Genomic DNA, 25,802 nt, shown 5'->3' with positions numbered 1-25,802 from the left:
AATTCACGCATATTGTGTGACGCATTTCTTCCGCCGTTCACGACAAACAACTGCTCTTATTTTTTTTCAAAAGAGAAAGGTTTGTCTGCCAGATTTGTGTACTAGAGGAAAGAAAAGAAGAAGAGAGATAATTTTGTGTAATTTGCTCTCTAAAGAGGCTCATTAGTACTCTAGTCTGACAGGAAGCAGAAACCAGGTTTTGAAGTGTGAGAGACATTCTTTCTGCACAAGTTGTGTGAGGTGTTAATTTTTCCCAGGTTGCCCAAACACAGACCACCCTCTTGCTAAAAACAGATTGAAAATTCGGCCATCCAGTAACAGAGATTTGAGTCATTGTGACTTTGAGTAGTACTAATCCAAACAATCCAAAGAGATTTATTTCAGTCTTCAGAATTAATGTTTTCTATCAATGTGCAACACAACTTTTCTTGTTCAAATGTGTTCCTTTGAAAAATGCAATCAAATTTGAAGGTAAAAGGAAAGGTGAGGCAGGACACAGATCAGCTTACCTCTGAAATGCACTAGAGAGAATTTGAGATTGAAGTATTCTGGTTCCACTTGACACTATCCCAGAATGAACAGGAAAGTTGCCATTTCAGTATGAAGACTAAATTACATAGTTGGTAACAGCTCTTGGTGGTTGTTGCACAAGAGCACTCAGTAAGGTGTTTCCACGGATTATTTCAGTCATTCAGGCAATATTCAATGTTGAGACTTCAGCTGGCTGACATCACTACAGACTCAAGCAACTCAAAAGTCATTACCTCTTCTTACATGTTAAGCAAACTTTCAACTTGGAATTACCCTGGTGTGCTTGCTTGCAGACATGAGCTCCTTTTATCTCCAATATGACATTGAATGACCCTTTTAGAATTAAACTGTTCCTTTAGTATGCAATTTTAATAATCTTGCATGTATCTTCATAATAGAAATATGGTACAAGTAGAATCATAGCATCACAGAATCATTAAGGCTGGAAAATGTATGTAAGATCATCAAGACCAAGTGTTAACTAGGCATCACCATGCTCCCAGCTAAACCATATCCCCCAAGTGCCACATCCTCTTTTTTTCTTGAACACATAAGTATAAACTAATCAGGATGGTGTTAATTCTATAACTTTAAAAACAAAATTCTGCTAAATTAAAGTATTGATATATTTAACACCTGGTTTTTGTTATATACACCAGGAATTGAGGGAATCTTACCCATTTCAACTTAAGTAAATGTGAATTCAAAGGCCACATCTTCTGACTTATTCAGGTTGATATGAATGTAGGAATTTTACTCTGGATTCCACACTTGCCCATCTGTGTATAAAAGGTACAGGTCCCTTCTGGATAAGACTTTACTTACAGCCTCATCCCAATAACTTTGAAACAGGAGGGACAGCTGTGTCCTGGTGGGCATTGGGCACAGCATGGCCAGCTGGGCAAGGGAGGGGACTGTCCCACTCTGCACTGGGGTGGCCTCACCTCAAGTGCTGGGGGCACCACAGTATAAAAAAAACCATTATGGTATTAGAGAGCATCCAAAGGAGAGCAAAAAGATGGTGAAGGGTCTGGAGAGGAAGCCAAATGAGGAGCAGATGAGGTCACTTGTCTGTTCAGGCTGGAGAAGACTGCAGGGAGACCTCAGTGCAGTCTACAAGTTCCTTGTGAGGGAGAGAAGAAGGGCAGACACTGATCTCTTTTCTCTGGTGACCAGTGACAGGACCTGAGGGAATGTCCTGAAGTTGTGTCAGGGGAGGTTTAGGTCGGGTATTAGAAAAAGGTTCTTCACTATGAATTGTAGGGCGCTGGAAAAGGCTCCCCAGGGAAGTGGTCACAGCACCAAGGCTGACAGAGCTCAAGAAGTATTTAGACAGTGCTCTCAGGCACATGGTGTGCAGGGCCAGGAGCTGGACTCAATGATCCTTGTGGTACCTTCCAACTCAGGATATTCTATCAGTCTGTGATTCTGTGAACAGCACTTCCAAGTGCCAGTGTGGATACTGGGTTTAGTGTCTTCTGCTTTGGTCCTAGAACTGGCTACCAAATGGAAAGATTTTTTTGTAAAACAGTTACCATAGCTAGGTTCTGTACCAGCAAATGTTCAGGAAACATATGGGTAATGTGCTGTACCAGTTGATAAAGCAGTCTCCAATATTTTCTGCTTCACAGAGCAAAAGATTTTATGCAGATGATCTAGATTAGACCATATTAGGCACATAGTGTTTTTGTGGTGCCAACCATCTTGAGTTGTTTGATTATAGACAGCTACACTCACCCAAGATTGAGCCAGTATATTGACCTAGGCTGGTGTGGATTTAGTTGTAGCTAAGCACTTCCAAGCACTTCCAAGCACTACCAAGCATACGATAAATGCGTTCCACCACTAACCCTATGGAATCAGAGAGATGGTAGGAGTTTTCTTTGTTGTGTCAGTATGATCTGCAAGACACAGTAGCTTCAGTACTGTCCCAGATTGCACACCTTCTGACTAGCAGCAGGTAGTGTAAGTCTAATCATTATCCTGCTAGATACTTGCTGGAACTGGCAAATAACCTCTCTGGCTTGACTCTCCAACATTGTGTTTTGCAGCCAAGTCCTTTTATTGCTAATGGGACCAAATGCTTAACACTGTGTTGTCTGAGAAGTAGTTGCAAGGCAAGACAAGAATAATATAATGCTGTTTCCACTTCAGAAAATGTATGTTTTGTGGTGAGATAGTAAAAATCTATAGGGGGCGAGATAGTAAAAATTATCTCCCATCCTTTCTAAAGACAAAAAGAGTTCAGCTTAAGTAAGACATCATGGTAATCAAGGAACCAAACCAAACACATTTAGGTTTACAGCTAAAAAATCTTAGACAACTTGGATTGATAGGCTGAGACCAGTGGTAAGAAGTTCAACAAGGCAAAGTGCCAGGTGCTGCACATTAGTTACAACCACCCCATGGAGTATTACAGGCTGGGGGGAAATGGCAGGAAAGCATTCCAGTGGAAAAGGACCTTGGGGTGCTGGTCAACAGCAGCTGAACATGAGCCACCTGTGCCCAGGGAGCCAAGGGGACCAATGGCCTGCACCAGCAAGAGTGTGCCCAGTCAGGGCAGTGACTGTTCCCAGGCATTGGGCACAGGTGAGGTCACACCTCAAGTACTGTGTTCAGTTCTGGGCCCCTCCCAGCAAGGACATTGAAATGCTGGAGCATGTCCAGAGAAGGGCAGTGGAGCTGGGGAAGGGGCTGGAACATAAGTCCTATGAGGAGCAGCTGAGGGAGCTGGAGGTGTTTAGCCTGGAGAAAAGGAGGCTCAGGGGAGACTTTATCACTCTCTACAAGTACCTGAAAGAAAGTTGTAGCAAGGTGGGAGTCAGTCTCTTTTCCCAGGCAACCAGTGACAGGACAAATGGACATAGCTTCAATCTGCACCAGGGGAGGTTCAGCTTGGAAATCAGGAAAATTTTCTTCATAGGGTTGATAAACATTGGAATGGACTGCCCAGGGAGGAGATGGAGTCAACATCCCTGGAAAAATATTAAAGAGACAACTGGACATGGCATTTAGTGCTATGCTCTAAGTGTACTCAATGATCTTGGAGGTCTAAATGATTCTGTGATCTGTGATTCTGTGAGCTATTATATAGGCAGAGGAAGAACTATATAACAACTAGAAGTAACCAAAATAGCTTAAAAAAATCTTCCCTGTCTCCCACTCTCTGAGTATCAGGAGATGTAGCTTCAGTAGCCACTTCAGGCCACGGGAACTCAAGCCTGCATACCTCACCTGTCACTAACACACTCAGTGTATCACCTTTCTTGGGCAGGGCTCTTCTTCATGGAAGGCTTGGGGACTGTGCCAATGACTGGACACAGTCATGCCTTAATAGGGGTGAGCAGTTTGAAGCAAAAATAAGTCAGGCACTAAATTAAAAATGACAGAAGAGATTTTCAGATACTTCAATCAATTTCAGCAAGTTAGTATTGGCTTACAAGAAGCTGCATTAACAAAGCTAATGGAGAAAATACTGTTAGAACTGAGATATGTACAATCTAAAGCCATATGAGACCATAAAATCAGTGATGTTCAGCTTAAATAATTTGTCAGCAAGACTAAAATAATATCAGAGAATGAGGAAGGAACAGTATGTGTTAAAAAAAAGCATGCATTTAGCCTCATGGCATGCATCTCCAATAGAAACATACAATTTGTTATGCCTGAGAGCTGTGATGGAATCCTCCAGAGGGGAAAATGAGGGCAGAGAGCATTTTAAAGTAATTTTTGGGCTTCAAGGTAGCAGATTTAGAGACTCTGTGGACCAAAAATAACACCTGGATATAGTTAGGTATTTGAGCAAAAGAGCTGTAGGGACATTCTTTGCCCACATCTGCTGATGATGGTGATGGGAGAGATGCAGCACATATGGTATCAAACTCCATCCTCTCTGTGCAAACTGCTCTGTGCTTCTAGTCCCTTTACAGCATCTTAAACAAGGATCTGCATCACTACCTTAGATTAAGGAATGCATTTCACAGACACTCCCTTATTGGAGATGTGATGTGAGTTTTCTCATGTCAAACATGAACAACATTGACTAGTTCCTGGCAGGACAGCTGTCCAGAGCTGGAAGGGCAGGAATGATGGATTGCTTTAGAAAGCCTTAGCATTTCTTTCCTCAGAGATCCTTTTGATTCCCAAGCTATTATATCTGGTACAAGGTGAGATGAAATGAGATTGGCAGTGACAATGAAATCCAGCAGTGAGGCTGCAGTGAAGGCAGCTGCAAGTGGCCACTGGCCCAGGCAAGGTCAGAGGCTGGGCAGGAGCTGCTGGCTCCTCTTCCCTCCCTGAGCTGGCAGCACCTGGGGGCAGCAGTCAGCTGCAGAGGATTGGAGATCTGCTGTGGAGAGCCAGAGAGCTGCCAGCCTCCACACCCTCCAGCTCTCACCACGCTGCAGGGAGAGGACTGTTCTCCAGAAGGCTTCAACTCTGAAGGGAATTGCATATTTGGATTTTTAAACTTTCCTTTACATAGAGGACTAGGTCTTTGGATGTGATCTAAATGCATCTGTAATAATAGAGAGCTTTCTGGCAAACCCAAGAAGGAGTTCCCTGAAAGTTTCAGAGCAAGCTGTCAGATTGAAGGCATAGGAAGCCAGAAACTGCAGCATGCAGAAGGAAGACATGCATAATCAGGGCTGCCAGACCCATGCATATTTTACTCAGACTGCAGGTTCAGCAAAGCTTAAATGTTTTGTACAGAGTATTTTTATTCCTGTTGAAATATTGCTCTTACATTTTGTTCTTTCTTTGTTGGTTTAAAGAAAAGTGAAATTGTGGGAGTGTTCTTGCTTCACAAGAGGGCAGCTGTTAAGAGAAGGACAACCACTGATAGGAATAGCTTAAATTTACAAGATAGTACATGTTACCAATATGCACTACTCTCTCATCCCTATTTGAAGATTTTTTTGGTTCAGCTTGATAAAAATGTTTAACAAGAAACAAACAGGTGGTATTGCATGAGCTGCAGTAACAAGGCAGAGCTGGGATGGATTCCTGTTGTGCAGTACCAAAGTAGATGTAACCAACAGTTATAGATGTATACCTTTGTATAGATGGAGGCTTTGAGAGAGGGTTTCAGCTGGATGATCTGGGATAATTCAGAAGAGCATCTGGGGAAGGACTATAAATGGATTTTCAGAATAGTATTAGCAAGTCTAGTCTTCTAGCAAATTTTCAAATTGCTGGAAGAAACCCAAAAGTGCTTTTGGAAACATACTACTTTTTTCATTTGCATCTCTGCTGCGATACCTAAATTTAGAGTGAAGTTTAGGGATAAAAAAGTAAGAAAAGAAAAGCACCTTTTTATTTGTGGGCTGGGGGAAGGTAGAGGGGAAGAACAACAAGGATTTAAATGCTCTGAGGTAAGTCCATGGACAAGACAAAGCAGGATTCAGAAAAAGGCCAACTTTCATTATAAACCCTCAAGAGGAGAAGCCCTGATGTTAGATACAAGACTTCTACCATACATACAAAAAAAGTTGGACAGATTTGAATATCAGAGCAACCTTAGACAACCTTAAACTTATTCATTAGATCAGGGGAATCTGTAGGTAGTTAGAAACAGGAAGCATCTGCAGTGCCTACATTACAGCCAGCAAATTAGGATCTTCTCTCATACAAACATTCATAAGTCATGAAGTTCAATTTACCACTAATCCCAGTATGGCATTTGCTGGATACAGGATATATGAGGTGGACCTCTGACCTTTCAAATATTCTTATACAGAAATGTACACATTATGTTCTGGAAGCCCATCACCTGCATGTCTGTAGGAGTTAGTGTACCTGCATTTCTTCCCATTTCAATGAAATAAAACAAACACACCCAATATGCAAGTACTCGTCCTTTTTTACTTTTCTGGTATTCTGATATTCCTTTTAACTCACAACCTGCAATTCATAAAATTCACACTGCCTACTGCCTTGCTCCAGGAATGAGTGACATACATGTTAAAGGAGAGCATGAGAAGTCCAAGTTTACCTTAGGAATAGTAATCACCACCTGTATGATCTACAGATGTTTGGCAGCATATATTATAGCCAAGCCATCTGCTGAGAAAAGCCAGAATCTCAGCTGTCTCTCAGGAGAAGTCAAGGGCCCAGAGGTTTGCTCTACCTTCCAGATATATCTGCATTTTTTCTTCATCTTTAAAAAGAAGTATCTTTAAAGCAAGTTCAGAAAACATAATTATGCATATTTTATTTGCAAGTTAATGGAGTCAACCACCAGGTTTTGTTTCGGGCTTGATCTTACTATGCCTCAGAGTTATGAGATTTCATTTATGTTCTTAAAAGCTTTACCACAAACTTAGCTTAGTGTTTCAGAAACATCTTTCAAATGTTTTTAAATTTCATGGTCCTGCTTTCAGAAATTGGACACCTATTTAAGGGTGTGGAGACTCACCGGTTGGCCTAAAATTCAGGAGGAAATAAAAGAACCCAGAATCATGAAAAGTAAAAAAGCAGGTGCTGGGTCACAGAAGCCTGAGGTCTCCAAATGTCGCAGCCCAGCAGTGTGACTGGGTAGAATGGTGCCAACACTCATTCAAGGAAACAGCACCTCTGTTGTTGCTGGCCAATCTTACTCCTTCAACAAAGTGACCATTTGCAATAGCACCCTCAGTTCTGAGTGAGTTCTGAAGCCACAGTCACAAGTGGGGGAGCATCAGCTTGGTCCTGGGCACTGAGCACAGGAAAAAGGACCTGCTTTTTCTCCTGGTCATCTCCTTCCCCAAGAGAGAGAAAAATACCACTGAAAACCAATTGGCCTCTTGAACTTTCAAGCAAACTGAAGCCAGTATTTTGTAAAGTCAGTGAGTCACATTATGAGTACTGAAGCTTTAGTTATACCTTTTCCTGACTAAGCAGAAGTCCAAGGCAATTCACCTGTTTCAAATGTTAATCAGAAATGAAAATAGCAGCTTTGTGAGCAGAGATAGCATTCCTTTACCTATTCTTGTCTGCTCCAGAATTAGATCACCTTTCTTGTAGCTACCCTGGGGCCTTAGAACAAATTCCCAGTCTTGTACCAAGCCAGACAAGCATTCAGAAAGGTTTTTGCTTTGCCAAAGTTGCAGGAGTACCAGAAAGTGTGATATGGTCCCTCCTTCCTAACATAAGGCTGGTTAGAGTCCATCTTCTCAGTAGGTGTTACTGTGCCTGAACAAGAAGCTTGCACCAAAGGCACAATTCCTTCCCTGCATAAGGAAAAATCTCCATTGCTACAGTTTTGCCAGGAATACATATTTCTTCTTACTATGAATATTGCCACATGTGCCAGTAATAATCCCATAGAGAGGCCAGGTTCCTTTTAAGGGAGTATTCAATGGAAGTCATTGTCAATGTCATCAGCCATGGGATCGAGCTTGGGTGCCTTTCCATGCTGGTTTTCATCCAAAGAGTAGCACAACTGTTGAGACAAGTCTGTAAGCACAATACACTGCTGCTCATTGGTAGTCACCAGTTTGACAGCCAGAGCACTCAAAGGAGTTTACTCTGTTGCCCTTCTGGGGCAAGGAGGAACTTGAGGAAGAAGCCTCCTTTTAAGGAGTCATAACTGTTAACTTATGTTTTCACATTCGAGAGTAAGATGTGGTTTTACTTTGACAATTCCATCCTTACATGAAGTACAGGGAAGGTTTAGCACAATGCTCAATTGAAAGGTCTCCTAAGTGGCAGATCTTCACTGCAGGAATAAATATCCTCTTTCTCACATACTCTAGTGGAAGAGGTCATTGCTCCAGCAAGCCTGAAAGAGCCAAAGGGAGGTTACTATTGTGCTTATTTTTGTAAAAAGCAGTTTATCTCAAGTAGATCTCCACCTTTGGTCTGAGTCACAGAGTAAGATTTAACCCATCATTGCTCCCTTCCCATCTACTGATTTCTTCTGTGGTCCTATGAAGTGTAACACTGCTTGCTTTGCTGTTACACTTCATAGAACCACAGAATTCTGTGATCACTTCAGCATATCCTGCATCAGGAACTATCCTCAAATGTCACAGCACCCCAGGACCACACTGCAGACAGTAGGTCATTGTAATTTGCAGACTTGAGCTGCAACAGCTCATATCAGGATTAAGAAATGAATTTTCTTTGTCAGCATTTCCTGTCCTGGACCCTCACCAGCTTCCTTTTCGTGGTTTATCTCTTGCCTGCTGTGGTTTCTTCAAAATTTCTGCTTATTTTGAAGGCGGTTTCTACACTTTTGAGGATGCCCTTGTTTTTGGTGGTATGAGATCACATCAGTGTCAAAAACCACAGGGCTGTTCAGCCAGATTGCCCAGCTCTTGCTGTCAAGACTCTTCTGCAAGTGACATGAATCACTTGCTTAAACTTCCAGGCTCAGAAGCCTCACTGATTTCTTCATGACCATTAAAAACTGTGGTATTTATCAGCAGACTGCATGCATTTACCCCAGAGAGCAGGGCATGATTTGTATTAGATGACATCAGCGCCGTAAGTTTATCTCTTGTTACTGGAAGTCTCTCCTGAGGGAAAGGATACCATTGGTAGGATACTTTCCAAGGGAGAGCCATAAGTGTGCTCCCAGATAGCTGCTTGTTGAAGTAAACATGCAAGTCAACCCACAAGCTGGCTTTCCTCTTGCATTTTTGAGTCATCACATTCACAAGATATCTACAAATAGCTCAGATTCACTTTAAATAAGTGCAAGGAATTGAGTGCCAGGGGAGGGTGCACGTGTCTGCTCCAAATTGATTTGCATGGAAAGATGCTTCTGCTCTCCCCAAAAAAACTCTTCCAATATCACAGGCATTGCAGACAGCTGTTGACACCAAGGACCAATTGCCTCTCCAGACTGTAATTTTGAATTAAAGGTCCTATTCCCCCTCCAAACAGAGGAATGCTGGTTGTATTAAGCTGCACACAGAATAGCTTCCAAAAGGCAAGGAAAGCACGAACAGGAGCTGACTTCAGCTGCATCACATCCTTTCTATCTGACCCACTACAACAATCCTCAGCTGGTACTTTCAGTTCTCATTATTTAAATGCTGGATTTGAGTTTTCATGTTCCTACCGTCTGCTCACACACAATACAGAGCTTCTCAAGCCAATAATCTGAAGTAAAAATACCTCAAGATAATGACACAAACTTGAGAGACCTCAGAATTTCCTTTTAAAGAACATTTGAGCATGTGACATTCTGCAAAAAACAGCCAGGGAAGGCACCAGCTGCTTCAGAAATAAAATATAGTTTTATTTAATTTGAGATTAGGCCAAATGCAGTGAATGTGCAGAAAAATTTTAAAAGAATAGGCCAAATCTGAGATTAGATATTCTAGTCCCCACAGACTGACATCTTAAAGGGACAATGGGGTAACTCATTATAGATGTAAAATATGCTCAGCTCTCTGAGCAATCCAGGCTGGGGACACACTGCCGAGGGAGAAGCCCTGCAGAAAAGGCTCTCAGGGTCCTGGTGGGCAGTGAGCTGAGACCTGGCAGCAGAAAGGTCAAAGGCATCCTGCCCTGTATGTCAGAAGCACAGGCAGGAGGTTGATGGAAGTGATTGTGCCCCTCATCTCAGCAGTCATTAGGGTGTATCCAGAGTCCTGCATCCAGTTTTGAGGTGAGTTCAGCAGAGGACCCACAGGATCCTCAGGGGTCTGGAGCATTGTCCTCTGAGAAGAGGCTGTAAGACTGAAGTGGCTCATCCTGGCTTACCTTTGGGAGTGCTTACAAACAGCCCTCAACCGCTGGGAAAGTGACCAAGGAGCTGGAACCAGGCAGTGAATGGTGGGGGGATGAGAAATTGTGAATGAAAGCTGAAGGTAGAGAGGTTCAGAGAGAAGGTAAGGAGACCCTTTCCCCTTGGGACAGCTGGGCAGGAGGGTGTATTGCCCAGGGAAACTGTGCTGGCTCCATCCTGGGAGTTTTCTGATCCACAAAAGGGCACAGCTCCAAGCAGCCTGATGTGGGCTCAGAGGTGACCCTGCCTGAGTGGAAGGATGCACTGGAGACCTCCTCACTTCCCTTCCCTTACAAATACCCCTATCATCTTGCAATCCCATATAAATAATTCTTCTATAGCACTGTTATTTACAAAGACAACAAGTAGAAAAATATGTGCTCCAAAATATAGATGCCTAGCAACCAGCAGAGCAATTCCTAAAAATCCACTTAAAGAGAATTTCAGGGGCTGGACCATGCACTTGTTAGCTGCTTTTTGCCATTGGAATAGCACATTACAGATAAAGGAAGGTCTAAGAACTTGTTTGACTTCTTTCTGATAGTTATTCTGTCAACTGAAGTATGACAGGATCAGTCAAGATGGACCCATTATGTCAGGCCTGTGCACAACTTGCCTCAAACAAATTAATGCCCGAACAGCACAAGCAGAAAAGAAATGAAGTGTCCTGGGACTTTTGGTAAGGCAATACTAGAGCCTAGCTTTATGCCATAACTACTCAAAATGCCAGTCATTAGGGCATGGTTTGTCTGAAGTCATGGGAGTAAAAGGGAGAGAAATAAAAGAGAGAAATAAAACATCTGTTTTGTTATTTTTCTTCTCACAGAACTCCATATCCCGTCTCCATTACATAAAAGCATATGTTAAATTGACATTTGTTAAATTGATTCAGGTGGTGCAGGACAAGCAGATCCCAATCAAGGAAGAAATTTTATTGCCTTAGCCTTCTATAACCCCAGCGTTCTCCCTTCCACTTCTTTCTGTAGTTCTGTATTTCTCTAGAGGAAATTTCTGATTGCAGCAGTGCTGAAAGCAAACTAAATGATCCCAATGAGCCTTTTGAATCTGAAAGTCTAGGCACTGAGCTGTGTCCATTTGGTATAGTGGACTGAAATGAAAGAGTAGGGGCGAGAACATTAATTTTTGTGCATTGAGCTTGAGCCTCCCTTTTTATTCTGAGAGGTAATTTGATTTAATTATTTGCCTTTAAGGTAGAGTGTTCTTGAACGACAAAAATAATTAAATAAAAACAAGTCAGTGATCTTTGTGCTAGTAAGGGCATATGAATAATAGCACTATGACCCACTGGCAGAGGAGGGGAAGGGGAAGAAGAAAAACACTCGTCACTGGGACTCACTCTTCATTGGTCATCCCAGAACATCATGTGGCCACAGCTTCTTTTTAAAGATAAGTGCTCTTCTCCTGGAGCTCATTATATTCTCCAGTCCTGCATTTCTGTTTGAACCTGTGGAAGGCATCTTTCTTGCCTGACAAGATGTGCGACCATTTTGTGGGCACCTGGAAGCTCCTTTCCAGTGAAAACTTTGAGGACTATATGAAAGAACTGGGTGAGAATTGTTATTTCAACTCCTTGTATCTGGAACAGGGAAGGAATGCCAACTTTGAACTTTATTCTTTACTTGCTTTTTCTGGCTCTGCTGTTTATCAAGGGGGGTTTAATCCAGTATTTTGATCAGATAGTCTTAAACTGGAGAATTCATCTGTTTCAATAAGTGGTGTTAAAATCCTAAAAAGCAGAAAAACTTTAATTGATGGGAATAATTTCAGGTAAGTGAAGTCTATGCATGCTTTATTAGTAGTTTTATAAATGGAAGTAAAACACACCACTGGATGATTTTGTGTGAATTAGCTTTTATCCTTGGACATGCAAATTGGTGTGATGCTAGAAAGCAGCAAGTTTCCTTATGTCTGTGAGCAACACACCTAAACAACTTTAAAATGCTGCTGGATTAGGACACCAGTTAATTGCCATGGCTATTATATTGAATGAAACTCTGTAGCTGGCTCCAGTGAATATTAATAAAGACAATTGCATGGATTCATGCAGATACTTGTAAGATTTGATGTCTAACACTTTTGTCTAAAGGTGTAGACTTCTCACTTAGAATTAAAATTGGGGTTTATAAGGTTTCAATATTCTGTTAGTGTGGAGGAAGCAGGGGGTAAGTTGCACTGATTCAGTTAGTACCTGCTAAAAAGCTGGGGGGTTATTTGCAGTTTAGGGGTAAAATACTTACTGTGACTTATCCTGACAGCTTTCAATGAGTGAGACTTGCACTCTTAATCTTTACTCCAGATTTTACTCAGGACATAGGACTTGCCAGCTATTTCTTAATCATTTCCTTATATTCAACCTACCTACTTGTAAATATAAAAAGCTTGGGTTTTTTTCCTTGTTTGTTTGTGTTGTTGGCTTTGTGGCTCAGAAACTGTCATATATTCCTGCTTATTTACATTTAGATACAATTAGCATTCAATTTATTGTACAAGCTACTAAAATTGTTCTGAACGGGTCTATGTGCAAATATCTGGCATTCATATAATCTCAGTCTTCAAAATATTACTTTTACTGTTTTGACAATGACAGAGAATTTCCTTACAACAACCCACCCAGCTTGGTCTATAGCAGAACCAAATAAGATTTTACAAAAGAATCTCTGTAACATAGAATTATTAACACTCAGAAAGCAATAGCAGAAAAATCACTGAGGGTTTTTTTTCCCAATGTATAAGACAAAAAGATTGAGGAAAGATAAAAAATTCATACAGCTCTATCTTATTTACAGGTGTGGGGTTTGCTACCAGGAAGATGGCTGGTGTGGCCAAGCCTAATGTAACTATCAGCATCAATGGTGATGTGATAACCATCAAAACAGAAAGTACCTTCAAAAATACAGAGGTCTCTTTCAAGCTGGGTGAAGAGTTTGATGAGACCACAGCAGATGACAGAAAAACAAAGGTGAGTCCTGAAATGGCATTTTGCAAATACATCTCTCAAAAGGGATGTGGGAGCAGCAGGGCAGAGCTGGGATTTTGAATCCAGTGCAGAAATGCTGCCTCCACAGGTAAGACTGTTGAGGGTGCTTTCTGCTTTCTGCTGCTTGGACCTGGAGATTCTTCTCCTTAAACCAGAGCGCTCTGATGAAACAGCCACACTTTGTTTTTTTACTTTGGTAGAATGTCATAACCCTAGAGAATGGTATGCTGAAGCAGGTGCAGAAGTGGGATGGAAAAGAGACTATCATAAAGAGAAAGGTGGTGGATGGGAACCTGGTGGTGGTAAGTTAATTTTTGTTACTTAATCACTGAATTCCGTGTGCAGAATTTCATGTTTAGCTGATGTATGACTTGGGATTCAAACACAGGGAGGGAAAGCATCTGAAAGGGCTCTGTGCACTTGGTAAGAAGTCTCTCTGATTGAGACTAGAGTGTAGGTTAAAACTGAAAAGCTGTTAAACTTATGGAATGGTATGAAGGTGCCTGTTCCCCATAGCAAGACATGGTTGGGAAAGTGTAAGAAGAAAAACCCAACATCCTTATGAGGGAAACTTATATATTTCAGAATCTCTAAGTCCTGGACAGTATAGAGGAAGCATTAGCAAAGCCCACATTACCTAAGTCCACTCTATGCTGATGCAGAGTACTGCTGTTCATCTTCAGCAGAGGCTTAGAGCCCTCTGTAGGAATCCTGCTCTGCATCACCAACAACTGTGTTAATAATATGATGTGAGAGCAAGGAAACCTCTGTCCAAGCTCTGTTGGTTGGTTTTACCTGGCCAGAGACTACTGTGCTTGACTTGGGGCCAGTAAGGCCCACATACAGTCTGGGGCTTCCCAGCTCTGCTCTACAGTTTTAGAAAACACACTTTGAAGAATCTGGGACAGCACTAAATCTGTGTTCATAAAAGGCAGCTGAGATTCCTACATGCTGCAAAACTGTACACATACACAAAACTCCTGAAGAGTTCTGCCTTCCCCCAAGGAAAAATAATGTCCATAAATTCGATATTTAAATTCCTTTGGATAGAGAGAAGAGGAGAAGAAATAGAAATCATTTTTAATAACAACTTCATTAAGAAAGACTGAACAAACCAGAGTTTGATCTAACTGAAAAATAGATGAGGACAGACAGGCAGAGGCTGACACTAGCAGCTGCAAGTCTGAAAACTCTCTGTGTGTGCATGTGCTGTGCTTACATGTGTGAAGACAACCAGAGCTGCAAAAGGTGAAGGAAAAAAAGGTTAATGCCAGTTCCAGGGTCCAGTCAGCCTCCACAGAAGTCCTAGGAGCCTTTTGTAGAGATTTTAAAGAAAAGATTAGAAATCTCCCAGGAGTCAGTACAGTAGTTCTTGAAAATTCTTTCACTCCTGTGCTTTTCAGTCTTCTGTTGCTGAAGCTCTCAAAACTGAGTTCCACTCTTTTAGCAATTGCCTTTAGAGGCAGAGAAATGCAACTTTTCTTGAACTGGTTCCCAACAGATAAGTAATTCTCTACCTTCTGACTAAAAAAACATTTAGTAAAAGTTAAAAGCTTACTGAATTATCTTTTCTTTCCAGGAATGCACCATGAATAACGTTTCCTGCAAAAGAACCTATGAAAAAGCATGAAGAAGCCACCTTCACACAGGACTAATGCTTAAAGCTGGAGTAAAACAACTTAACCAAAGGAGAAAATCCCCACAAATCTGTTTTAAAGAGAACTGTACTTTTTTCAGATATATCCCAAAGCAGTTACATGCATTTAATCTAATTTGTTGTGCCTATTCAATAAAATATTCTGCTTTCTACAACTGTGTGTGTTTATGCTGGAGTTTGTCAGGGCTTGGGGGGCCATGAAGTGTGGGAAGGGGTGCAGGGCAGGAAAGCACCCAGTGACAGCCACTGCCACCCATCTCCCTGAGGAAAGAGCACCAGAGCCAGCCCAGGGAGTGGCACTTGTGTCACGGTGACAGATGGACCCCTGAACACTCATTGGGGAGTGCTGGGTGTGGGCTGCCCCCTGCAAGGAGTCTGTGCTCAGCCAGGGCATGGGGCTACTCTGCTCAGCTTCAAGCAGAGGTGGTTGTTCCTGGGGCAGGGAGGAGGATGATCCCTGGATGCCCAGTTTTGGCTTCCAAACATGAGCAGGGTACCAGGCACCTCCTCCGTGCACAAATGCATACACTTTTAAACCAGGAGACCATTTGAAGCAGCTTGATCTTATCCTTTATTTACCTCAACTGTGAAATTATAGCAGTTAGAGCTTCCACCTATGATTATTTTGTCAATGTGCTTTGACCACCTCATTTTGACCTAGAAGGGCTAAAAGCCTGGAATTAATAACCATAGCTTTAAAAATACTCAGGTTGACTAAAAGTCTGTACAAGTTTGTTGGTGGTACAACCTCCTTTATTACCTACATGCACTTTCTACTTGCTCATTAGGCTTGATCAGTCTTGGGAACATGAGCCTTTCCAGATGCAAAGCACTTTGGTACCCCATGTCTTTCAACTTTGCTTATTTCTGAACTGCCATCTTCTACTGCCCATAGGCCTGGTCTCCTGTTTCAGAAGACTTCTACACAAGCCATGATTTCTACATCTGGAGAGCTTAAATTAAGGGGGAAAAAAAATATCAAGATTTCTACAGAAAACCTGGACAATAAGTATAAAAGTGTGTGCCTTAACCACTAAATGGGGAAATGAGTGGTTAAGATCTCTGAACCAAATTCCACATATTCCTGACATTCCCAAAATCAGCTGTCAGAGGTGATGGCTGAGTCCCTACTGCTAGCAAAAGAGACCTCTCATACACTTGAACTTTCCACTGAATTACTCGGGTTGTTTCCAAGTTTTTGCACTATTTATACAACAGGATAGGGAAATGGAAGGACTTTTGCATTGTACATGAGCTGAGGAGCCATTTAGAAGTGATGCCAAAGACTATCAGTAAATTCTGCAGAAAATGTTTAGATAACCATGAACAAGAAACTCCTGTGTTTTAACCTTGGCTTCATTGCTTGTGAAATCTCAGCACTTTAGAGAACAGTAGCTGCATATGGGATGGAGGAATGCTTCAGAGTATATATATACACAACTCCATGTATCTACTACTCCATATATACTACTCCATATATATACTACTAAATCTACTTAGCACTTAACAAAACCAAAATTATTTATAAGAGTTAGGATACAACTACACTTTAGCGGTAGGAAATCTACATGAGAGTGATGTTTATAAGAAGCAGAAACATTGATTTAAATAAACTACATATAGACATTAAATATCAGCCCATAGTAGTCCATCATCCACAGATTTGGAAATACTCTGTCAGAGGTAAAAGTTCCAATATTTTGATATTCATATAGCAGATTTTATTTTCCAGAAATCTTACATGCTGAAAGCAGCCAGCAGTTACAATTGTAACATTCACAGCCTACTATTTCAGCAAAGGGTAATCTCTTCTAAAAGCATCACCCTTTATTTTCCTACCTGGTGAATGACTTTGAACTTTGTGAATTAATCAAGACACTTTAAAATTCTATTTTTGGATTTCAATAAAGTAACATTCTGTCTATAAACCTGAACAGGGATAGCATCATAAGGAAGTATTAGTGATGCTTTTCTCAGAATATGAACATGTTTGGAATTTAGTCTCTGAAGAAGGACAAAATTTATTGTCTGAAAACAGCAGCAGTCTAGTGACTGCTTGAATAAATGGAGGTGATTCCTCTCTGTCAGGAAAAGGTGTGTGCTCTCAGACCCAGATGGAGGTGGGACACACATTTCTAAGGGCTAAAGTCAGATCAGTGTCTTGTCCTTCCCTGGAGAGCAGCACAGGTCTCCCTCTCTCTTCTGTCATGCGGAACTATTGTCCAAAAGCCAGTAACCACCCCAGAGCACTCCTTTCTGCCAAAGAAGGATCCTACTGAACCCCTACAAACCCATGGGCAGCACACTTATCACAGCAGGCACCTTGAATGCTGTAAGGAGATCTCTGCCCCTCTCCACATTCACCCACTACTCCTTTACAGGTTTCTTGGACAACAAAAGGGAAGGGCAACTCACACCCACAGATTTTTGGCAATTCAGGAGAAAGATGAAGAAAAGCTTATTCTGATCATCGATCTATCAATTGTTTTTCTCTTTTTCTTTTAACTATTATTTCCATTGGAAAGAGCTGGAAGGACTTCTGTGTCCTGGCCAGTCAAGCCCTGTGTGTGCAGTGCAGTCTGGACTCATTCCCCCCGCCCAGCTGTCCCAGTCTGGTTCTGTAGGATGCTCCAGCTAAGGGACAAGAAGCTCTTTGCACCCTCCAATGTAGCTACAGGGAAAAGAGAGGCTGCTGGCCCCATGTTCATAGTTGATCCTTCAGCTTCATAGAGTCAGTGCTAAAACATCCTTGGTGTCCTCACAGCAAGTCCCTCTTTGACCTCTGTTCTCCCCTTCTATTTCTGTTTTCTTCATTGCTCCCCTGGGAATCTATTTAGACTTCTTGGGCCTTGGATTTGCCTAGATCATATTTCCTTTAAATGAATTCATATGTTTACTTTCTGTATTTCTTTAAATGTTATCTTTATCTCTAATTAATCTCTGGATTCTTAGTTCTCTATTTCTATCAATTTTTACCTTTATCTCTTGCATTTCTTCATAATCTCCAAGTTCAATGTTTTAAATCCTGTTTTACATGAACTATAAGCAAAACAAGGGAATCAAGGCTCTCCCTTATCATATGTACTCACAATCCTTGATGCTTTTTTCTGCTTTAAACTCCAAGAAAAGATTGGTTTCCACAATTATTTCCACTGAGATATAATTCCCTGATCTTGTTCTTTCTAAACTGCAAGTCCTTTAAATGAAAGTACTGTTTTTTCTTGGTGACAAAGAGATAGATGGTAGCAATGTCAACATTGTTTGAGACTGCTTAAGACTGGGGTTTTGTCTGAATAAATTCTCTGTTACTTTTGTTCTTAAGGTTACTGGTACTGCAGTGTAGCTGTTCTATTCTGACTAATTTTCTCTTCTTGAATTTCTTTGGGCCTAATTTTACAACATCCCAATCATCTTTTATTCCCAAAGGCACCAGCCTTGTCTTGTTAAAGTGTCTTTATGTGGACAAGACAATTAAATAAAAGAACAAAGAATGCCTGAGGGGCAACGGTAGCATATTTTCATATTATTTCTTGAGCAATAATGGATAGTTTCATTTAGAAGTAGTTTTCTCATTTTCAGAGAAAAAATGGATAGTTTCATTTAGAAGTAGTTTTCTCATTTTCAGAGATGGGATAAAAGACCTAGCTATTCTTTATACAAAATGTGATATTATTCATCTCTGCTTTAGAAGAGTTTTGTGTGGACAACACCTTCAAAGACTGACATTTACTTACTTATTACAGATACAGCACCTGCTCCCTATTGTTGGGGAGAAAGAGTTCTTTTCCGTGATTATGTTTTTAATCACTCCAGACTTTTGTTCCCCACACTGAGCTGTCATTAGACCTGTGCAGCAAGGGAAGCTCTTTTCAGCTTCCCCTGCTGATGTTATTATTGAAGGGTTTAAAAACATGTGGCATATGCCACCAAAATATGTGACTGAAGACCTTCTTATTTCCCACAACCACCATGTAAACCACAGACTACAACAATTTCACTCCTCAGACTCTATTAATTGCCTGTTCCAGTGTGTTCCCCTTCTTGCTTACGATAGCTTTCAATCAGGACCTAGACCTCACCTTCCTTGGCACGCCACCGTTTCCATCTCATTCTTTCAACTCTAAACACAAGAAATTTGGTCCCACAACCTATAATCCCAGTATCCCTGCCCTTAAAATGTAGATCTGAAGAGTCTTCATAGGTTGCCATAACCCAGAAATTACAGTCATACAAAAAAGACAAACAGGTAGCTATTGTTCACCGAAGTTGGAAAGAAGCCTCTAATCTTTGCATGTACCAAGCAATAATTTTCCCCAGGAAGATAGTTTAGGAAGAGGAAGGACAGAATTACATCTGATGTGGTCTTGTACTAAATAGTTGAGGTGTCTTTAGTTACAAAGCTTTAAATTCCTGCCTGTCACATACACATGTGGTTTATGATTTCTTTGTGTCTGTTTTTTACTAACCATTAGACAATAGTTCTAAATGTGGATTTAAAAACAAAACAAAACAAAACAAAAATCCAGTTTTAAATGCTGAAAACTCTAATCTTTCAATCTTTCAATTTCAGCATGGCAGAAAATATTCTGGTGGTCCTGGTGTACACCAAGCTGAATATGAACCAGGAACATGCGTTGGCAGCAAAGGGTGAGTGATGTCCTGGGCTGCATTAGGAGTGTGTGAGGTTGAAGGAGATTTTCCTTCCCTTCTAGTCTGCACTCAGCTGGTCACAGCTGGAATGCTGAGTCCAGATCAGGGCTCCCTAGTATAAACAGTGCACAGACCCAAGGAGATTGTGGCATTTCTTCATGGAAACCGGGAAACCTGAGGAAATCTGACAATAGTAGGACACATTTGAATGCAATGCCTTATATGATTCTGCTGGCTTAAATCTTCCCTTTACTTTATGACAGATTAACTACCCATGTGCAGAAAGAAAAAAGGAAACAGAATATGTCCCCCTGTCAAGTCAGCAAAGCTTCTTGCCTCTCACCACACGACTTTAAACTAAGAATAAGAACTTTAATGACTCAGCCTCTTTTCGTGCCGTCCACCTGTCAGGCACGAGAGCTGATCTCCACTGATGCACTGTTCTTCTGAATATGCCAGGTTGTAAAAGGGAGCCAGCAAGTATTGTCTGCTTCTTCTTCTTGTGATCCTGTCTGGGATGTGTGCAGGGAAGAACCCACAGCTTGAGATCATTTCTCTGATGGAAAGGGAGAAAACAGAACAGGATAACTCAGTTCTGCCTTTAAATGATAAAAAATACAGACCTTTTCCAGGATGGATCATGAAAGGAAGAAAAACATCCAACAAACCATTTTGTACATCATCTTCTTGTCCGTTCCTTCGCACAATCCACATGGCTTTGATTTATCTGACTAGCTCAGAGGTGACAATAGTGGTAACACCCTACAGCCTCCTGAGGAGGGGAAGTGGAGGGGAAGGTGCTGATCTCTTCTCCCTGGTGTCCAGGGATAGGATGTATGGGAATGGTTCAAAGCTGTGTCAAGGGAGGTTCAGATCTGTCATTAGGAAGCACTTCTTTAGTGAGACACTGGTCATACACTGAAACAGGCTTCCTAGAGAGGTGGTCCAATCCCAGGCCAGTCAGTGTTTAAGAGTCATTTGGACAATGGCTTAACAACATGCTGTAACTTTTGGTCAGCCCTGGGTTGATCAGGCAGTAGGATGAGATGGCTGTTATAGATTTCTGTTCTCTATAGTGACTGCAGGACAATAGTATCGGGAGGACAGTGGGAGCTGGGTTTTGTAGGGAGGCAGTGCTCCTGTACTTGTCTCTGTGCTGCTGACACCCCCCTGCAGTGTGCCCTGACCTCTCTGCAGGTGCAGTGGTAACATCCCATCCCATCCCATCCCCATCCCCATCCCCATCCCCATCCCCATCCCCATCCCCATCCCCATCCCCATCCCATCCCCATCCCCATCCCCATCCCCATCCCCATCCCATCCCCATCCCCATCCCTATCCCCATCCCCATCCCCATCCCCATCCCATCCCCATCCCCATCCCCATCCCATCCCCATCCCCATCCCCATCCCCATCCCCATCCCCATCCCCATCCCCATCCCCATCCCATCCCCATCCCCATCCCCATCCCCATCCCCATCCCCATCCCCATCCCATCCCCATCCCCATCCCCATCCCATCCCCATCCCCATCCCCATCCCCATCCCCATCCCATCCCCATCCCCATCCCCATCCCCATCCCCATCCCCATCCCCATCCCCATCCCCATCCCTTCCCCATCCCCAGGCGTCCCTGGTGTGCTCAGGGAAGGAGCCAAGGCAGCGTCACCCAGAGCCTTGCTGCTGGCACGGCTGCCCTGCACAAGGTGCACATTGTCTCGCCCTGGTACTGCCTCCCCTATTGGCCAACCCCCACTGCCACAGGCACGGGACCTCTTTAAAGGGAGACCACTAAACCTCACTGGGGCACACAATCTCTGACTGCCACCAAGAGCTGCTGTGGCCACTGCCTCTCTCTGCAGGACCAGCGCCTCACAAAGCCTGAACCATGTGTAACCGATTTGTGGGAACCTGGAAACTCATCTCCAGTGAAAATTTTGATGACTATATGAAAGAATTGGGTGAGAAATGTTCTGGGTTTGTTTGTTTGTTTTTGTTTGTTCGTTTTTCTTTTTTGTTAGTAAATTTTTTGTTAGTAAGTTAGTTAGTTAGTAAGTTTGGGAAGGCTCTGCTCACGGATGCTGCCTTCTTTCTTGCCAAAAAAAGCTCTTAATTACTCTTCTAATATAATTTAATTTCTTTTCTTTAGCATCCAAATTGAAAAAGGTAGGTGATGAATTAGTACTATAAATTTACTTCTGCCTAACTGATATGAATCAATCTAATATGTTTTTCTGTCATGAGAGTAATCTATGGGGATACAGATTTTTTTTGTATCCTCTTGATTGCACTATTAAACTTGTGACTTATGATAATTCACAATATATAATGGAGCTGATGTCTCATGACACTGTAGTTTCAGACATCTAAATACTGTGAATGAATCTATCTGTTACTGAAGAATGCCAGGAACGTAACAAATTAAGCATTGTTTTTCATTTTAATGCTGGCTTCATTCCTGTATGCCAAGTGCACAGGCAGTCAGCTACTGCATTGCTTGTGCTCTATAAATGATTCACTGATTCCCTTTATTTGAAATGTTAGACTAAATAACAAAAGAATTGAAGTTAATTAATTAGCCAGGGTGAATGTGGGAGGACAGTCCAGCTGCAGATATTTTTCTGAACATCTGAACAGAATTGCTTAGTATGGAATAATTATTGCAAACAGTTTTACTTTTTGGATAACTTTATACCCTTTTTTACAGATCTTTTCATCTGAGTGTGGCATAGCATTAACAAAGGCAATAACTGCAGCTATCCCTTTTCTGATCTTATGAAGCAGTGATAATACATCACCAATGGCTTCATTCCTACTTGCCCCAAACCTCACAGCCTGTAGACAATGAACTGGACTGGAAAGGACTAGGCAAATACAAAAGGCTTTTGGTATGGGATTTTCCTGGAAGCTCTTTGCAGCTCTCAGCCCTTATACCTCAATGTTTTTTATATTTCATACTTGTACTTCTCACCGAGGTTTAGATGCCAGGATCCTAAAAGGATGTTAATAACAACTTAGGAATTACCCAGTCTTCAGTATGTTTTAATGAACAAGCACCAGCATATTGGCAATTCAGTGTCCAGTTTCTTCCTTGCAGCTATTAACAAAGGTACAAATTCTCAGATTTGTCAAGGATTTTTTTTAAAGGATTTTTACAAATTTTTATGAGAACCAGACTCTTCCTCTTAGTTTTTCTACTTATTCTATCTATATTTAATTAATGCAGATTTTTAACCAACCATGTTTCTTCTTAGCTAAATGTGCACAGCTCTATAATTGTGTATATCTTTACTTCCTGCTGAAGGTGACTCTTATCAGCTGGGGCTGCCTCAGCCCCTGAACACTGAGGTTCCCATTCCTACCTCTGTCTCAGTAGTGTCTCATCTAAGGAACGAGTGTTTCATCTAAATCAGGCATTGAAGTATTCAAGAAGAAACTCTTCCTTATTCTTCCACTGAAGGATCATGAGAGGATGCTGAGTTTCTTGCTGCTGGAATATAATGATTTTTTTTGTTTCTGGTTTCCAGGAGTGGGGTTAGCTGCAAGGAAACTAGGTGGCCTGGCAAGGCCTGATGTGATCATCAGTATGAAAGGGGACATAGTGACCATCAGAACTGAAAGCACCTTCAAAAATACAACCATCTCCTTCAAACTGGGCCAGCAGTTTGATGAAACAACAGCAGATGACCGGAAAGTCAAGGTAAGTGGGCTGATGATTTCTGAGTGGTCTGAACATCTCGTAGAAAAACACCAGGGGAAATTTTACCTACTCCCTTAGTGCACCTTGAGTTTTCCAAACTATTGAAATAAAGCACTGAAAGAAGACACAGTATAGTGCTGAATATAATGTCAGTGAGCATGCCATTATGCCCGAGTGCATATCTTGCTGAATGCAATGTGAATTGCTGCTCTAAACTGCAAAGCTCAGCCTGCAGTCTGAAACTCTTCTCTTGGAATTCGCAGAGTGTTGTAACCTTGGAGAAAGGGTCATTGGTGCAAGTGCAGAAGTGGAATGGCAAAGAGACCACAATAAAGAGAAGACTTGTTGATGGGAAGATGGTGGTGGTAAGTTCACATTCCTTGTTTGCTTCTAAATGTCAGTAGAATACAGCCTTCAGTACGTTTCTGTCTAAACAGACTATCAATTTTGGCTTACTCTTTGAATAATGAAACAAATTAAAGGAGAGAAAAATGGAACCAAGCTTAGAAAACAGCTGGAAAGAAATAAATGTTGTTGAATACACCAACTTGTCTTTACTAATCTCAGAGCTGCCATAAGTTGACAGCTTACTTACTACTCTCAGCATTATTGTTCTTAAAAGGAATAAGGTTTAAAAATAACAGAAACCTGTGAAATAGAAAAAAAAGTTTATAAGCAGGGTACTGCTGTCCCTGAAACAGCTCGTTCCTTTTCACTATCTTGGCCAAGCCAGGGAGATACAACATTTTAGGGACCCTAGTTGTAAGGGTCACTATCAAAATTAAGATTTCACTTTGTTCAATAATTTTTTTAAATGTTGGAGTCAAACTAATTTTGGCAACTTGCTTGAAGTCAGCAGCATTACACTTTTACATGTTAGCTGACTGTCTTTTGTTTTAAGCTCTCTTATGTAGAATCATAGAATGGTTTGGGTTAAAAGGAACCTTAGAGATCATCTAGTTCCAACCCACTGTCACGAACAAGAACAGCTTTCACTGGACCAAGGTACCCAAAGCCCCATCCAGTCTGATCTTGAATGTTTCTAGGGATGGGGCATCCACAACTTCTCTGGGAAACCTGTTCCAGTGCCTCATTACCCTCACAGCAAAGAATTTCTTCCTAATATCTAATCCAAACCTCCCCTCTCTCAGTTTAAAGCCATTCCCCCTTGTCCTGCCACTGCACAGCCCTATAAAAAGTCCATCTCCAGCTCTCCTGAAATCTCCCTTTATGTAGGAAGGTTGATTTGTTTTTGCATCTCCACATGGCAGCATTTCTGTGTAAGATTTTCTAATTATTAAACCCTCTTCATAAAGCAGAGAGGTAAAGTGCCTCTTCTGTCAGTGTCCTGCTGCCTGCCCCTTGCCTCAGAGAGGGTTGTGGAGGACTCCTCCTCTTTTGCAGACCAAGGAAGTATTTTTTTAACATCCTGTTGCCTTTGTTGCATGCATCCTGTGACTGTGAGTAAACAGCAGCCACTGAAGGCTGAGGGTGAGAGGGGTGACAGGGTCAAGAGAAATATTTTGTGACTCAGAGGAGCAAAGATTTTTTGGGACTGTAGCCTGACCTTTGAGATACCCAGGCTACTTCTGCTTCTACACAAGAAAAAAAAAAAAAAAAATTACTACTTTGAAAATTTAAAGCGTTGGTGGGCCATGATATAAAAACTAGGTGAGGTGAGGCTAACATTTCTGACAAGCCAGCAATAATAGCAAGGAAAGTAAATTTGTTTGTGGAAGCTGAACCTAATTTTGCAATCTTTTTGTCACTAAATGCCACTTAATGAAGTTTAAAGCTGTCAAAATAGAAACAGCTCTATTTGCAATATAAAAATAACTTTGCTGTTTGCTCTAAAAACATGACATCTGTATTTTCATTGACTTCAGAGGTTACTGCAGCAGACACAACTGCTGTCAGCAAAAGGTTTATATTAATATTTTCCTTTATGCCTTAGGAATATGCCATGAAAGGGGTTGTCTGCACCAGAGTTTATGAAAGAGTGTGAAGAAGTTCCCTCTGTGCACTGGACCAGAACTGGCTCTAAAACCTCGGCTTAGTTCAGTGACCAAAGCCTCATGCACTGTGCTTCTTTATTTTATTTCCTTTTATTGGGAAAATGACTACACCATAATTTGGTATTTCAGAGCCATAGTGTAACTAATCCAATATGTTGTGGTGATCCAATAAAATCTTCTCAACACAGAAAATAGAGTGTTTGGCTCCACATGAATGATTTGCATTTACTTCTAGACTGGTGCTATCTTTTCTGTTGATAGTGTCTGTACAAAAGCTCAGACTATTTCTGAGTAAAATGGTGAAACACAAGCAATCCATATCTGAGAGAGGGCTAACACTGCTTCTTTGATATGGGTAAAAAAAAAAAAATCTCCTGGACTCAATATTCTTTTCCCACAAAAGATTTTATTGCTGAATAGCTCCTATAGGGAAAATTATCTTTACCACCAGAATTTTTGACTTTCAGTATGATATGTCATTGTAGCCTTATAGTCTTAGCACATCATTGTTTCATACTAATCTCAAAAGGCTTG

At 41.5% G+C, this 25,802-nt stretch overlaps 2 protein-coding genes across 2 annotated transcripts; both read left to right on the top strand.

Annotated features, from left to right (window-relative positions):
* The first annotated feature begins 11,669 nt into the window (after positions 1 to 11,669).
* Positions 11,670 to 15,059, top strand: LOC139600820 (fatty acid-binding protein, adipocyte). The gene is made up of 4 exons (XM_071449302.1): positions 11,670 to 11,817; positions 13,057 to 13,229; positions 13,448 to 13,549; positions 14,827 to 15,059. Exons 1-4 carry the CDS (start codon positions 11,745 to 11,747, stop codon positions 14,875 to 14,877), a joined length of 399 nt encoding a protein of 132 aa, XP_071305403.1. The 5' UTR covers positions 11,670 to 11,744; the 3' UTR covers positions 14,878 to 15,059.
* Positions 15,060 to 21,345: 6,286 nt separating this feature from the next.
* LOC139587256 (myelin P2 protein-like) lies at positions 21,346 to 25,464 on the top strand. The gene is made up of 4 exons (XM_071421337.1): positions 21,346 to 21,514; positions 23,081 to 23,253; positions 23,517 to 23,618; positions 25,208 to 25,464. The coding sequence occupies exons 1-4, from the start codon at positions 21,442 to 21,444 to the stop codon at positions 25,256 to 25,258; spliced, it is 399 nt and encodes a 132-aa protein (XP_071277438.1). The 5' UTR covers positions 21,346 to 21,441; the 3' UTR covers positions 25,259 to 25,464.
* Positions 25,465 to 25,802: the final 338 nt, after the last annotated feature.

Source organism: Agelaius tricolor, unplaced genomic scaffold (assembly GCF_023055355.1).
Source record: "Agelaius tricolor isolate 1412-34295 unplaced genomic scaffold, bAgeTri1.0.p SCAF_2, whole genome shotgun sequence".
Lineage (NCBI taxonomy): Eukaryota > Metazoa > Chordata > Aves > Passeriformes > Icteridae > Agelaius > Agelaius tricolor.
This window is presented reverse-complemented; position numbering and strand designations above follow the sequence as displayed.